General features: G+C 22.4%; 5 protein-coding genes across 5 annotated transcripts; 2 read left to right on the forward strand and 3 right to left on the reverse strand.

Moving 5' to 3' along the window:
- Positions 1-149: 149 nt before the first annotated feature.
- On the reverse strand, positions 150-9,909 carry pks34 (beta-ketoacyl synthase family protein; the record flags this gene model as incomplete). Its single annotated transcript, XM_630488.1, has 7 exons — positions 150-670; positions 780-8,138; positions 8,210-8,404; positions 8,506-8,973; positions 9,044-9,168; positions 9,240-9,432; positions 9,534-9,909. The coding sequence occupies 7 exons, from the start codon at positions 9,907-9,909 to the stop codon at positions 150-152; spliced, it is 9,237 nt and encodes a 3,078-aa protein (XP_635580.1).
- A 261-nt stretch (positions 9,910-10,170) lies between these two features.
- DDB_G0290739 (hypothetical protein) lies at positions 10,171-10,939 on the forward strand (the record flags this gene model as incomplete). Its single annotated transcript, XM_630489.1, has 2 exons — positions 10,171-10,247; positions 10,669-10,939. The coding sequence occupies 2 exons, from the start codon at positions 10,171-10,173 to the stop codon at positions 10,937-10,939; spliced, it is 348 nt and encodes a 115-aa protein (XP_635581.1).
- A 206-nt stretch (positions 10,940-11,145) lies between these two features.
- On the forward strand, positions 11,146-11,319 carry DDB_G0290741 (hypothetical protein; the record flags this gene model as incomplete). Its single annotated transcript, XM_630490.1, has 1 exon — positions 11,146-11,319. One exon carries the CDS (start codon positions 11,146-11,148, stop codon positions 11,317-11,319), a length of 174 nt encoding a protein of 57 aa, XP_635582.1.
- Positions 11,320-11,514: 195 nt separating this feature from the next.
- Positions 11,515-13,625, reverse strand: CYP514A1 (cytochrome P450 family protein; the record flags this gene model as incomplete). Its single annotated transcript, XM_630491.1, has 5 exons — positions 11,515-11,741; positions 11,831-12,001; positions 12,129-12,353; positions 12,443-13,484; positions 13,563-13,625. 5 exons carry the CDS (start codon positions 13,623-13,625, stop codon positions 11,515-11,517), a joined length of 1,728 nt encoding a protein of 575 aa, XP_635583.1.
- Positions 13,626-14,886: 1,261 nt separating this feature from the next.
- Positions 14,887-16,060, reverse strand: DDB_G0290749 (hypothetical protein; the record flags this gene model as incomplete). The annotated part of the gene is made up of 1 exon (XM_630492.2): positions 14,887-16,060. A coding segment is annotated over one exon (1,174 nt), but the record flags the coding sequence as incomplete, so codon positions are not given.
- Between the last annotated feature and the right edge of the window lie 264 nt (positions 16,061-16,324).

Genomic DNA, 16,324 nt, shown 5'->3' on the forward strand with positions numbered 1-16,324 from the left:
AGTTTGAAATCATAAAACAATTGGGAATTTTCCTATTGTGGTTGAGCATTACGATGTGCTAAAATCCTAAATTATCTATCGATACAAGATTCACTTAGTTTTTCAAGAATATGAAATATAAAATAATAACAAATGTAATTTTTTTTTATTTAATGATTGTTAATGATATCATTAAAAATCATTGATTCATTAATTTCCCAATCCTGATGATTATATGAACCAATTGAAATTAATAATTCTTTTGTGCTATTTGACATTTTGAATAAACTATTGATTTTAAAGCTTGTTAATAATAAATTTTGATTTTTGTGAATGTGGAATGTTGAATATCTTTTTGATGATTTTCCATTTGATTTTGAAACTAATTCAATCCATTCATAGAAATCGATTTCTTTACATTTAAAACTATTTTCTAATACCCTATAAAATGATTTCATTTCAATTGAATCACCATTAAAATTATAAATTGAAATTGGTTTTGATTTATTTTGATTCCAACTGTTTTCATTGAATATTAAATCGATTGTGGTTTTAGCTATAGTTGTAACTGGAGTTGTGAAAACTGATTTATGAATATTTGGATAATAACCAATCTCTTTCGAAGATTTTATTAAAAGTGATATAAAATCATTTGAATGACCTATACCTGTTATTGGATTTGAGAATATATCTATAATTAAAATAGCAATGAAAATAGTTATTGGAATATTATATATAAATATATAAGGTTAATACTAAATTAATTGATTGGAATCAATATATATTAATATGCTACATACCAGGTGGTCTAATAATGATTGATGGTATACCTCTTGATTCTGCTGCGTTTGTTAATAATTTCTCTGAAATAACTTTAGATTGAACATATCCAATTGGCGTAGAATTATAACTTGGAACTAAATTTGTTTCTTCGAAATCCTCTTCATCTTTAAAAGGATGATTAATGAATACTGCAAGTGATGAAAAATGAACTATTAATTTTTGTGAGCTATTATTTGAAACTGATAATTTTATAACTTGATTAACGTTGTTGACATTTACAGTTTTACTTTCTTCATAGTTTGATTTTAAATCTAAATCTGCTGCTGAATTTATAATAATATCACATTCATTTGATAGTTTTAAATAATCTTGTTCAGTTAAACCAAAATTATCTTTTGAAATATCACCAATCGTTGGAATGATTTTAATTAATTGATCTTCACTTATTTGGCTATTATTATCACTATTATCACCACTTTCAATATTACTATTTAATCTTTGATTTGGTGATCCTTTGTTCATATTAATTAATTGGTGTTTCTTTAAATTATTAATAATTACATCGATTGGATTTGTTAATTTTGAATTATTTCTTATTAAACAATAAATTTTTGAGATATTGTTCATTTTAATTAATTCTGTTAATAAATATGCACCCAAGAATCCTGTTGAACCTGTTAAGAATATTGATTTACTATTATTATTATTATTTAATATATTTTTAATTGAATATGGTCTTGAAATGATTGATTCATTTAATTTAGTTTCATTTTTAATAAATTCATCAAGTGATTGTTGTTCTTTTTTAACTAAATTATTATTATTATTATTATTATTATTATTATTATTATTATTATTATTATTATTATTATTATTATTATGAGCCGATTTAATAATTTCAATTGATTGATTGATTTTATTATTTTGTAATTGTTGAATTGTGATAATATTATGACCTAATTGATTATCGATAAAATTCTTTAATTGTACAATCACTAAACTATCCATACCATATTGCGTGAGTTGAAGGTCTTCATTGATTTTAGATTCATCAATCGATAATAATTCACTTATTTTATTTAAAATTGTTGAACGAATAATTTCATTATTATCACCATTACCACCAGTGAAAGATTTCATTTGATTTGATTTTTTAACAATATTAATTTCAAAATCAAATTTTGAATGGTATTGATTTGTTAAAGTTGATGGTAAAACTTCAAAATTGAAATCTGATAAACAGTAATTTGGATATTGATGTTGATTTTGAATGAATAAATCTAATGAACTAATTACGAGTTGAGGTGAGAATAAATTAAAAATTGAACTCTTAAACATTGTTTCAATTGCATTATTACGTGATACGAAACCAGTTGATGATATCGCACCTAAATTAATGGCTAAAGATGGTAATCCAATTGAATGTCTATACTTTGATAATGAATCGATAACACTACATGCACTAACATAACAACATTGTTGATCTGATCCAAATATTGAGACTACTGATGATGCCATTATAAATTGTTTGATATTCCATGAACGATTAATTGATTGATTGTGAAGATTAATTGCTCCAATTGTTTTAGCACCATGTGTATTATTTAAACGATTCATATCGACTTGTTGAACATCACCAATATCATTCATAAATGCAAAATGAATGATTGAATCAATGTTTGTAATATTTTCATTTAATTCTAATTGATTTAATACTTGATTAACTTTATTTGAATCTTCAATATCTATTTGATTGAAATGGAATTTAATATTATTATCTTTTTTAAATTTGCTTTGATTGATTAATAATTCTAATTCCCATTTTAATTTTGATTTTGAAAGTATTATTATATTTTCAATTGAATGGTTTGAATATTTAACCAAATATTTTAATATTTCTAAAACAATACCAGTTTGACCAGTGAGTAAAATATTTTTACCAATATTTAATTTTGAAATATCATATAAATGTTTCATTATGATATGATTGTTATTACTTTGATAATTATTATAAACTCTATTAAATTCATCTTGATTATGATTAACAATGATTTTACCAATATGTTTTCTTTGATTTATATATTCAATTGCATCTTTAAATTGATTATTTGAATATTCAATGATTGGTACACTTAACTCTAATTTATTTGAATTAATCATTTTGATAATTTTCTTTAAATAGCTTTTGATTAATTTACTAGTGAAATCGACAACTTCTACATTACTATATGTCATATTAAATTTGAAATGATTATTTGTCATATAATCATTTGGTGTGAGATGAGTGATACTTAAATCAACGATACGTCCTGATAAATTTAAACATTGGAAATTTGAATCCATATACTCTGATGATAATGTATTTAATATTAAATCTACACCTTGTTGTTCAACTTCACCTAATTCCATTAATTTATTCTTTATATCTTTGACATAGTTTTTATTACGAGATGAATAGATAGCAGTAATTAATGATCCATATTTCTTTATTAAGTATTCTTCTTTATCTTTTGAACTAACTGTTAAAAATATATAACCTTGATGTTGTTTACTTTTTAATAAATCTAAAGATGATATACCAATACCACCTGCTGCTGAATGAATTAAAATTGATTCATTTGATTTTAAATTACCAATACTGTAGATACTATGTAATGATGTAATATAAATAGATGGTATTGATGCTGAAACTGAATGGCTATAATTTAATGGTTTATAATAAATAGAAGTGAAATCTACAATAACATGTGAACTACTTGCTTTTGAACCAATACCACAAACTTGATCACCAACTTTAAATTTCTTTACATTATTACCTAATCTTGTAATAATACCACTAAAGTCATTACCAATGTTTGGATTATCAATACCAATACCATTTTCAATTTCATACTCTTTACCATACTTAATATCTAAATCTGAACCAATCATACCGATATACATTAAATAATCTTTATAATTTATACCAGTTGCCTTAACTTCTATCTCTACTTCATTTGAATTTAATTTAGCTTTTTTACTATATAATTGATATTCTAAATTTGAATTTAATTGAATATATAAATTATCTTTATTGGTTTCAAATGATTTAGATTGGAATATACTTTTAATATTATTTGATCTTCTACAATATCTTTCATAGTATACTTTATTATTATTAATTGTAAATTCTTTTTGAATATTATTATTTGGATTGATTAAATAATTGATTAATGATAATTGTTGATTATTTTCAATTGAAATATTATCATAATTTAAAGTTAATAAATCTAATTGTGGGAATTCAACGAAATAACGAGCAGCACCAATAATTGATGATGATAAATAATTATCAGTGGTTGAATTTAATGATAATAATAAATGTTTGAAATTATTTGATAATTCTAATTTTAATATTAATTGATTAATTTGAATGTATTCAAATGTGATCTCTTTGAAATTAAAAGTATTCATTGTTGATTCAATTGATTTTAAAAATATTATTAATGTTTTATTACAATCATCTTTATTTTGATAATTTGTAATCCATGATTGAAATTCATTGTAATTACTAATATTAACGATTTTGTGTTTTAATTCTTGATTTAATCTTATTAAATTTTGTATACTACTGCTGCAGATATCATTTTTATAACTATTAATATTTCTAATATTATTACTGTTACTACTAAATAAAATAATGTTATTGAAAGAATTTAATTGATCTAATGATATTGATTGTTCTGAAATGATTTCATTAATTGTTGGTTTTCTAGTTTGAATTAAAAATACTAAATTATCATTACCAGACATTATTGTATCTCTATAATTACATTGATTTAAAAGGTTAATCCATTTCTCTTGTTTCATACAACATCTATCAGGTCTTAATTCGATATCACTATCAGAGGATGGCCACCATTGTGAAAAACAACCGAATATCGAATCAAAATAAAATGATTTGTATGGTGGTTCTATAAATAAAAGTTGACCATTTGGTGTTAATATATTATGAATTTCATTTAATGTTGGTTTGAGTTTCTTAACGACATGCATAACATTTGACATTACAACGAAATCATAATAGGATGCTTTAAGATCTTGATCTAATAATGGTTTCTCTAAGTCTAATACACGATAGATAATATTTAAATTGTTATGATTTGTAAATGATGAGAAATTTTCTTTAATTTCAGCGAAAAATGATGCAGATACATCACTCCATGTAAATTCTATATTAATGATTGATGTTGTACTATTATCGTTTAATAATTTACAAATCTTTTCTAAAATTAATAAACTAAGACTACCAGTACCGCCACCTGCTTCTAATATACGAAATACAATTGGTTCATTTAAAATTGGTTTTAGAGTTTCAACTATAATTTCACTTAATAAATTATTTGATGGTTTAATTACATTTGAATTCTTATAAAATTCATCTAAATAACCACTTTCAAATAATGATTGTGGTGTATCTGTAATGGAATCATCATCTTTTAATGGGAATAACTGTTTTGCCATTACTTTAGTTGCTCTAATATATAAATTTTCATAATTATTATAACCATTACTATTATTATTATTATTATTATTATTATTATTATTATTATTATTATTATTATTTATATTAGGATTGTTTTGGAATTTTTTTAAAACTTCAAAAATGAATTTGAAAAGATTTTCATTTGCTAGACTATTATCATAATATAATTGTTTAAATTGATCATATTCTAATGTTGTTAATGATTCTAAATTGATACTTGGACATCTTTTATTAATGTGTTTATAAAATAATGATGGTAATAATCCCTTTGAAATGAATCGATTTCCTTCTTCTTTGACACTAAATTCATCTACTCTATATAAATGTTTGAATTGTTCAGGTTTATTGATCATAGAATCTTTTGATTGAAGATATGGTGTATAAATTTCATTTGATGGTGGTTTACAAATTATAGTACTATCAGGATTGGAGCCAACAATAGTGCAAACTACATTTCCAATATCAACTAATAATGTACCATTTGGAAGTATGATTTTAATTGATCCTGAATATGTTTGAGAATTGGTTCTTGCTCTAATTTCAGAGTAAACATATAATTCTTTAATTGTATCATTATTATTGCTATTGTTGTTATTATTAAATGATGGATAATTTGAAGAGTAAAATTTGAAAGCTTCAATTCTATCAAGTACGATTGGTTGTGTAACTGCAACCAATACTCCATGTAAACAAGTATCTAAAATTGCTGTATTAAAAAATGTATCCATAATACTATTGTTCAATAAATGATTATATTCTTTTTGATTATAAATTTCATTTAATGATACTATTGTCAATGAACAATTACTACCGATATGACATTGTTTTACACCTTGAAATAAACCTTTGTATGTTAAATTTGTTTTAATTCTAATAGTTTCATATAAATCTTGTTTTGATATGCTTGTAAAATTACATTTATCTTTTAATGATTGAATATTAATTGGTTCATTATTTTCAATATTATGTTTGGTTAAACTAAAATTACCAAGAGATGATAATATCCATTGATTTGTTTTTTGATCTTTATAATGACTTTTAATATTGAATTCATTCTTTGATAGTGGTGCAATTGTAGTTTGTAAACATTGATTATTACCTTCTGTTAATACCAATGGTGATTTAAATTCTAATGAGCCAATTGTAATATCTTGATTTGGATAAATTGATAATAAATTGAGAACATATCCCATTCCTGGATAATAGAATTTATCACTAACTTGATGACCTTTTAACCATTGGAATGGTAATTTCTTGATATCGATAAATGTTTGATATGATGGATATGGTGAATCTGTATTATTACCAAGACTATGAATGGATGGACCTTCATTTTTAATCTTTTCATGAAACGAATTAATTTTAAAGTATTCTTTATCATCCCATTGGTAAAGTGGTAAATTATTCAATTGATTTGTATTGTTATTATTGATTAATTGTGATTTGAAATTAATATCAAAATTATTATTGACATATAATAAAGAGATTGTCTTTAAGAATTCATTATAATCATTCTTCTTTTTATTTAATGGTGAATAGATTGTAATGTTTTTACCATTATTAAAGTAACTTGATTGAGTTGATTTCATTTGATTTAAGTAATATTGTAATGTTGGATGTGGTGAAACTTCAATGAATGTAATTTCATTACCCATATCATTTGATTCGATATGTTTGTAAAGATTTGTAATTGTTTGTGTGAAACGAACTGGTTGGCGAATATTATTAAATACATAATCTGCATTGAATGGTGAGCTTTGATGATTGAATAAATTGGTTGTAACTGTTGAAAATACTGCTATCGATGGTTGTTTCGATGAAATATTTAATGAACATACTTCATCTTTAATCATTTGTTGACTTGATGTATGAAATGATGATAATAATCCTAACATTGTACAAAAGATATCATTTGATTTGAATTCATTGGTAATTTCATTTAATAAGTCTTCATTACCTGAGATAACGATCGATGTTGGTGAATTGTAACATGCAATTTCTAATGATTCATATTTAGTTGTAGATTGATATTTATTAATGAATTCATCTGAACTAATATTAACTGATAACATTCTACCTGTACCTATGGTTCTATTTTGAGCTACTGATCTATGGTAAGTCAAGTAGCATAATGTTTGAAAATCAATTATACCTGAACAATATGACGATGATATTTCACCAAGAGAATGACCAATGATAATATCTGCTGAAACACCCCAATGTTTATATAATTCATAAAGTGATACTTGAATGATAACATTTGCAGGTTGTGCTAAAATTGGTTGATGAATTGATATTAAATCTTTATCATCAATTGATCTTAATTTATCTAAAACTGAATAACCATAATATTTGAATAACTCTTTATCGAATCTATTGACAGATTCTCTAAATATTGGTTCATTATCATATAATGACGATGCCATTTTATTATATTGTGAACCTTGACCACATAATACCATTACTGTGATTGGCGATTTCTTTTTTTCAACTGTAATATTTGAAATTAAATTATCACTATTTTCTAATTTGATTTGATTATTTTCATCTTGAAATTCATTCCAATCACTTGCGATTATAACTGATTTTTGAATTAATGATGTTGATTTGAATTTAATTTGATTATGTACAAATTCTTTAAAACTTGTTGTGGTTGATGATGAATTTGAATGTTTAATTATTGATGATTTATAATTATTTAATGATGTTGATGAATTACTTGAGAGTGGTATTAAATATTTCTTTTTTTCATTAAATTTATTATCAATTTTGATTTTGTGATAACTATTACTTTTATTATAACTAAATTGATTACCATAAAATTCAGATAATATTAAACAAACATTTGAACCTAAATAAAAAACATTATTAAAATATTAATTATTTATTTTATAATAATAAAATATAATGATATATATTTACCTGTAACACCGAAATTATTAAGTAACATGACAGTTGATTTATTTTCATTAAATTTAATTGGTTCAGTGACAACTTTTAATCCCCATTCTTTAAAATTAATTAATGGATTTGGTTCTTTGAAATTAATATTTTGAAGAAATAGTTTATTTTTAAACATTAAACAACATTTAATTAATGATGCAACTCCTGAACATGCTATTATTATTTATTATTATTATTATTATAGATAATATTTAATGTTAGTAGTTAATAATTGACTATAGTTATTTATATTTAATTAAATTTAATTAACTTACCTTCAGTATGTCCAATATTTGATTTAATTGATCCAACTAAAACTTGTTTGTTATTATTTATTAATGTAGTTGTTGACGCTTTATTATTGAAAACTCTTGATATACCTTCTAATTCTATTGGATCACCAGTTGGAGTACCAGTACCATGAGTTTCACAATAATCAATATCAGATTCATTGATTTGACCATTGGTTGATTTGATTGCTAATTTGATATTTTCATACTGAGATGATTTTGATGGTGAATAAAAGTTTAATTTATCAAAGTTACCATCGATATTTGAATTTGATCCTTTGATTACACAATAGATGTTATTTGAATCTTTGATTGCATCTTTTAATTTCTTTAATACAACGATACCAACACCTTCTGAACGAACATAACCATCAGCATCCGATGAAAATGTATGACATCTACCTGTTGGACTTAGCATATCTAATTTTGTGAATGATTTTGAAATGTGTGGGTCTTTGAATAAATAAATAAAATATCAAATTAATATCTTTTTTTTTTTTTTTTTTTTTTTTTTATCACATACCTAATATAAAATTAACACCACCAACAATTGAAACATTTGATTTATTTGATTTAATTGAATTATATCCACAATTAATTGCATTTGACGAACTTGAACAAGCTGTATCAATTGTTAAATTTTCACCTCTATTTTTTAAAATTAATATAATAGTTAAAATTATAGTTGTGGTAAAAGAAAAGATAAATCAAAAACATACCTAAAATCAAAGCAATAACCAATTCTATTTGCAATAGAATGAGTTGTGGAACCAAAAATATTATTTTGAGTTTCCAATGGTGATCTTTGAAGATCATTATAATCAATAGTACTACTACCAATAAATGTACTTGTATTGGTACCACGTAAACTAATTGGATCAATACCACTATCTTCTAATGCTTCCCATACACCTGTTTGTTGATTTTATTTTAAAAATATAATTAATAAATAAATAAATATAAATATCTAAATTTTTTGTGGAAAAGTTCAAAAACACTTAATAAATACATACATTTTAATAATAATCTTTGTTGTGGATCTATTGAACTGACATTATCATTGCTTGGATTAATTGCAAAGAAGATTGGATCAAATTGTTTCCATTCATCAAGTGGAAGTAAACCAGCAAACTTTGAAACGATTTCACCATTTAAATAATAATTATCAGACCATCTTTCAGAAGTTGTAACGATTCCATCCAATCCATTCAATAATTCATTAAATAATTGATTTGGTTTTGAAATTGATTCTTTTAAATTACCACTTGGAAATCTTAAACCAATACCAATCACTGCAACATCACCACTACCATCAACATCATCATAATCATTTCTATCCCTTATTAATTTATTATTATAAGTGCTATTATTGTGAATATTTTCTGTCATTTTTTTTCTTTTTTTTCTAAATAAAACAATAAACAAAATTATATAAAAAATTTTAAAGTATTTATAATTTTTTTTTTTTTTTAATCAAGTTAAATTTTCATTTAATTTTTTTTTTTTTTTTATTAAAATTTAAAAATTTTAATCAGAAAAAATAATAATTGTGTGTGGGGTAACCTATTTAAATTTTATTTATTTTGATTCAATTAATTTTTTTTTTTTTTTTTTTAGTGTGTAGACTGACCACATTCACCACTGTTGAAAATGAGATATAAACTGAAAAAACAATTCAGTCTTTTTAAATTTTACCTGAATAATAAAAACCATTGTTTAAAAACAGGGTGTGGTGGGACGGGTTATTTTTTCTGATTAAAATTTTTAAATTTTAATTAAAATAATTTCGATAAAAACATCATCATTTTTAAAAAAAAATAAAAAAAAATTAATATTATTTTAAAAAAAAAAAAAAAAATCTATTAAAATTGAAAAGATTATTATTATATTCTTTATTGAATGATTTATGTGTTTTTTAATATTTTTATTAATAAAGAACATTTTGGTTAATAGTTGAAAAAATGAAATGTAATTTATAATAAATGATTATTATTTTTTTTGAAATTTTTTTTTTTTTTTTTTAAAAAAAATCATATTTTCAATTTTAAAGGTAATAAATTAAACAAACAAACAACAAACAAACAAACAATAGTGATGGTTCTAAGGATGAAAATAATATAAATGGTTAAAAATTAATAATAATAATAGTAATAATAATAATAATAATAATAATAATAATAATAATAATAATAATAATAATAATAATAATAATAAATCATTTATTAAAAATTATAATAACCAAAATCAATATGACAAAAATAATTTAATTTTTAATAACAAAGATAGTAAATATAAAATTAGTTTTAATAAAGAGTTTTCAATTATAAAAATCAAAGAATCAATAATCAATGATTATTTTAAATTTAATTTATTTAAAAATAATCAATTAGTTTATAATAGAATTTTAGCTGATATTTAAACTGGCTATTATGATGGGAATCAAGATGAAATTTTATTTAAAATACATGAATATATCAAAAGAAAATTCACAACTGTTCTATCAACTACTCATGCTAAACCATCAACCATAACTGTTCCATCAACTACCCATCTGCACTACCAACCACTACTGGCTCACCAACTACTCAGCCGCACCACCAACCGCTACTGTTCCATCAAATACTCATGCTGCACCATCAACCACTACTGTTGCATCAACTACCATGCTGCATCTTCAACCCAACTGTTCCATCGACTACTCATGCTAAACCATCAACCACTACTGGCCCACCAACTAATCATGCTGCACCACCAACCACTACTGGCCCATCAACTACTCATGCTTCACCATTAAATTAATAATAATAATATTAATAATAATAATAATAACAAATAAATAAATTAACAAATAAATAAATAAATAAATAGATTAATAAATAAATAAATTAATAAAAAAAGGTAAATAAAAAAAAACTAGTTTTAATATATTTGTGTATTTTTAAAATTGTAAACATGTTTTGAAAAAAAAAAATTATTTTATTGTTTAAATTTGGTTTAAAATTCAAATAAAAAATGATCAACTCTAAAAACGAAACCCTTTTCAAAGAATGATAATTGTTGGACACCACTGCTACAATCAATACCATCATTGAGTTGAAAATTACCATTGAAACCAAATTCAAAAAATTCAGTTTGATAACATGTTGGAAATTGACTACTTGATGTGAAACATTGTTGATTTAAACCTTTATTAATCTTTGAAAAGTCATTTCTATTTGTATCTAAATTTATTTATTAAATATTATATTTTTGCAACAATGAAAACAATGATTAAAATAATAAAAAAATAAATATTTTTTTTATTAATTACGTTTTATGAATAAGGCATCAAAAGGTTTACATTGCATTGCCAAACCAACTTCTCCTTCAACATCAATTGGAATATCAGTTGGATTGACTATTTTAAAATTCTTTAACATTATCACCAAAAATGTAAAAGTCAAAGATTCTGTAAATCTTCCTCCTGGACAACCTCTAGGTCCTGTTTTAAAAAAAATAATAATGATGATTATTATTATTATTATTATTATTATAAATTAGTTGTAAATTAAAAAAAAAAAAAATAGTGGTAAATTTTAATTCCTTTTTAAAATGGTATCAAAACATACCTGCACCAAAATGAAAAAGTCCTTTTTGATATAAAGGTTGATTTTTAAATCTTTCTGGTTTAAATTCTAAAGCATCTTCACCCCAAAACTCTTTTGATAAATGTGTACCACGAAGATTTTTAATTATCATTGTACCTTTTGCAATTTTATATCCATTTACTTCAACATCTTCTGTTGTTTTATTCGGTTCAGTTATTGGTACTGAAGAATTATATCTATATGATTCTATTATTCAAATTAATACAAAATTTATTTTTTGAAAAAATATATCAACACATATTAATACCAATATATATATATATATGGATAATTACCATTCATTACAGAAATAATATATGGATATTTTGTATGATCAGCAAATGATATATTATTTGTATTATTATTTTCATCATTTCTCATGATTTCTTCATATATTTTATCTTGAATTTCAGGTTTATTAATTAATTGACCAATTAAAAGACTAAACCCATTGGATGTTGAATCAACTGCTGCAAAAATAATATCAGAAATTGAAAACAAGATTGAATCATAATGAATTGAACCATCTAAATAATTTTTATAATAATTCTCAATAATTGGAATATTGTTTAGTTTTGAAGATGTTTCATCAGTAGTTTCATTTTTCAATTCATTTTCTTTTTCATATTTAATTTTAATAGCATCAAGTTTTATACCTATAAAATCTTTTAAAAAAAAGTAACTAGAAATAATATCATTCTTTGACATTGATTTTATATCTAATGGAAATAAAAATGGTAAATAATCAGAGTAAATTAATAATCCAGCAGCTTCAAAAATGCATTTAATCTTTTCTACAATGATTAGAATGGTTTCATCATTCTCTTCAATTCCTAATGTGAAATTTAATATTAATTTAACAGCAAGAATCCTAATTTGATTTGGTGTATTTTTAACAAGAGTTTCTTTATTATCTTTACAAAGATTACTAAACATTTCTAAAATAAATTTATTTGATTCTAATCTGCCATTATTTAACTTTCTTGTTGTAATTTCACTTGTAAGAATTCCTCTTAGAACATAATGATAATCACCATTTGAAGAAATAATGTTATAATCTTTACCAAAAAATCTTGAGAATTTAATATATCTTTCTTTGAAAATTTCTCTATGTTTTTTATTAAAACATTCATCAATAACTTCAGGCCCTGTTAGAACAACAATTTCAACACTACCCAATCTTAATCTAAAAACTTTGCCATATCTTTCATAGAAATCATTTACACTTTTTGGGAAATCTTTTGCGTTAATTTGTAATAAATTACCAAAAACTGGAATTGTAGAAGGACCAGGTATTAATTTATTAATTTTTTTAATCCTACCTTCAAATAATAAATCCTATTTAAAAAAATAAAAGTATAAGTAAGTGTTTAATTTTTAATAATCAATAATATATATAATATTTTAAAATTTTACTTTTAATATTAATGATAATACTAATATTGTAATTGTTAAAATAATTGTAAATATTGTATTCATTGTAATATTATAAAATATTTTAATTGAGAATCTTTTATATTAAAGTTTTTATATTAAAAAAAAAACTATTTAAATTATAAAATAAAAAAAACCAATAATGTTTTTGTTAAAAACAAATTGATATATTTAAATTTTGGGGAAGTGGGTTAAAATAATTAATTATAAAAAAAAAAAAAACCACCAAATTTTTTTTTTTTTTTTCTTTATTAATAATTAAAAAACTTTTTTTATTTCTAAAAACGAACTTGAAAACAGTTTAGAAAACAGTTTTTAATTTATTTTTTGAAACTGTTTAATTTTATTTTATTTTAATTTTAAAAAAAAAACCAAAATAAAAAAATGACCATTGTACCTTTTGTAATATACTTCAATAAACTGTTTTTTTATTATTTAATTTTAAAAACAAAAATAAAAACAAAAATAAAAATAAAAATAATGAATTAAAAAAAAAAAAAAAAAAAGTTATAAGATATCTAATTAAGGGTGTAAAAATTTCAGCAATATTTTTTATTTTTATTAATTTTTTTCTGTAATAAATTCGTAAACATATAATAAAAAAGAGATATCAAATAGAAACAAAAAAAATAAAAAAGTTTTAACATTTCAAAAAAAGAGAAGTTTAAAATTTAAGGGGGTAAAAAAAACATTTTTTTTTTTTTTTTTGTAAATTGACAAACACAAAAGCAAACTATACATTAAGTTAAATCTATTAAATAGTTTTTTATATAGAGTCTCGGGGAAATCACCAGATTTCAAAAAAAAAAATAAAAAAAAATAAAAAAAAACATAATTTTGGGTCAAATAAAAAACAAAAATTTTTTTTTTTATAGTGCGAATTAAAATTAATTATTTGTGTTGAAAGTAATATCCAAACAATCTAACCTTTTTTTTATTTTTATTTTTTTAATAACTATAAACGTCATCAAATTTTTTATTTAATTTTTTTTTTTATTTCTATAATAATATCAAATTTATTTATTTTATTTTATTCTATTTTATTCTATTTTATTCTATTTTATTGTATTTTATTTTATTTTATTTTATTTTATTTTATTTATTTGTAAAAGAGAAAAGACACAAAATATAGATAATAATAATAAGGGATAGAAATGATGATGATGATGTTGATAGAAATGATGATTTTTTTTTTTTTTTTTTTTTTGATATAAATAAACTATTGTAGTATGTTATTTTTATTTATTTATTTTAGGTTTTTTAGTTTTTGTGAATTTAAAATGGTATGTTATTTTAGATTAGGTAATTAATAATTAATTGGTGGTGTAATTGTTGGAATTGGTTCATTAGTGTTTATGCTCCATTCTTTTTTAAATTTTTTGATTGTTTCGGACCATTGGGTTTCTTTTTGAGTTTTTGTGAGGTTGTTTTTAATTGAGTATTGGTTAAAGTTTGATAATGTTCTTGAATATTCCAATCTTATTAGCTTGTGCCATTTTGATTTTAATATATCATAATCTAGTGTTGTGTTGTTTATTTGGTTGTTCCAATTATCAATTGATTGAGTTATATTGATGTCAAATAATGATTTGCATAACCATATCCATATTTGGTGAATAACTAATGAGATTATGTTCCAATATGCATGTGTTCTGACTAGATCAAGATTTGTGTTTATATAATTCCAGTTGAACCTGTATTTTTTATATTGTGCGTTTTCTGGAAAATGAAAATTAATATTGATAGTTGGATCTGGTTTAAATGCTTTGTTGTTTGTTTGTGGTTTATAAATGAGTGTGTATAATTTTGTTGTTTGGTTTTTTGTTAATGACCAGTTTTTGTTTCCATTGCAATTTTTATATATAAAATATTTTAATTTGTCGTGGTTTATGAAGTTGATTGTGTGCTGACAATTGAAAAACAAATGACCATAGGGATCATTATTCATTTCATTGTTGCAAATGGGGCAAACTTTGTTGTGTAGATGATTAATCGGAAGACATCTAGCATGGAATCTTTGCATTGTATCACGGCCTTTTGGATCTTTTAATTTTTGAATTTTGACAAAAAGTTGGTCGTATGTGTATTTCCATAATAGTTGTATTGATTGTTGGTGCGAAGTAAGAAGTAGATCTGAATATTTCTTGCCAATATAGTCTTTTGATTTGCATTGGTGATTGTTGAGTATTGTCGAGTAGATTTCTTTGAGTGTTGGTGGTAGTGAAATATTATTTGTGTTTAATGTTTGAGAGGTTTGGTTTTTTGTTAATATTGGTTGTAGGGTTTGAACTTTATCTTTTAGATGTCCAATTTGAGTTGCATAGTTTTCCCATTCTTTTTTGATTTTTATAAGGTATGGAGAAGAGATTGATTTGTTGATGATTTGATCCATCCAACTTATCATGTATATTGAATTGTTTGCAGATTTATGCTTTTGTAAAAATCTGTTGTATATCCAAATCTTTTGAGCAACTTGTCGTAATTGTATATTCCACATACCCCAACCACCTTCTTTTAATGGTGTTTCAACAAATTGAAACAAATTGAAACAAGTTTTTTTAATGTTTAAAAAAGGAATCTCTAAAAATAACCTATATTTAAAAATAATAAAATTTTTTAAAATTCCAACTTTTTAAAAATGGTTTTTTTATTTTTTAATTGAAAAAAAAAAAAAAATTAAACCCAATTAAACAAAATTTTTTTTCTAATTAATCAAACATGATATTATTTTCTCCAAATTTAAA

The sequence above is a fragment of the Dictyostelium discoideum genome (assembly GCF_000004695.1).
Source record: "Dictyostelium discoideum AX4 chromosome 5 chromosome, whole genome shotgun sequence".
In the NCBI taxonomy this organism is placed as follows: Eukaryota; Evosea; class Eumycetozoa; order Dictyosteliales; family Dictyosteliaceae; genus Dictyostelium; species Dictyostelium discoideum.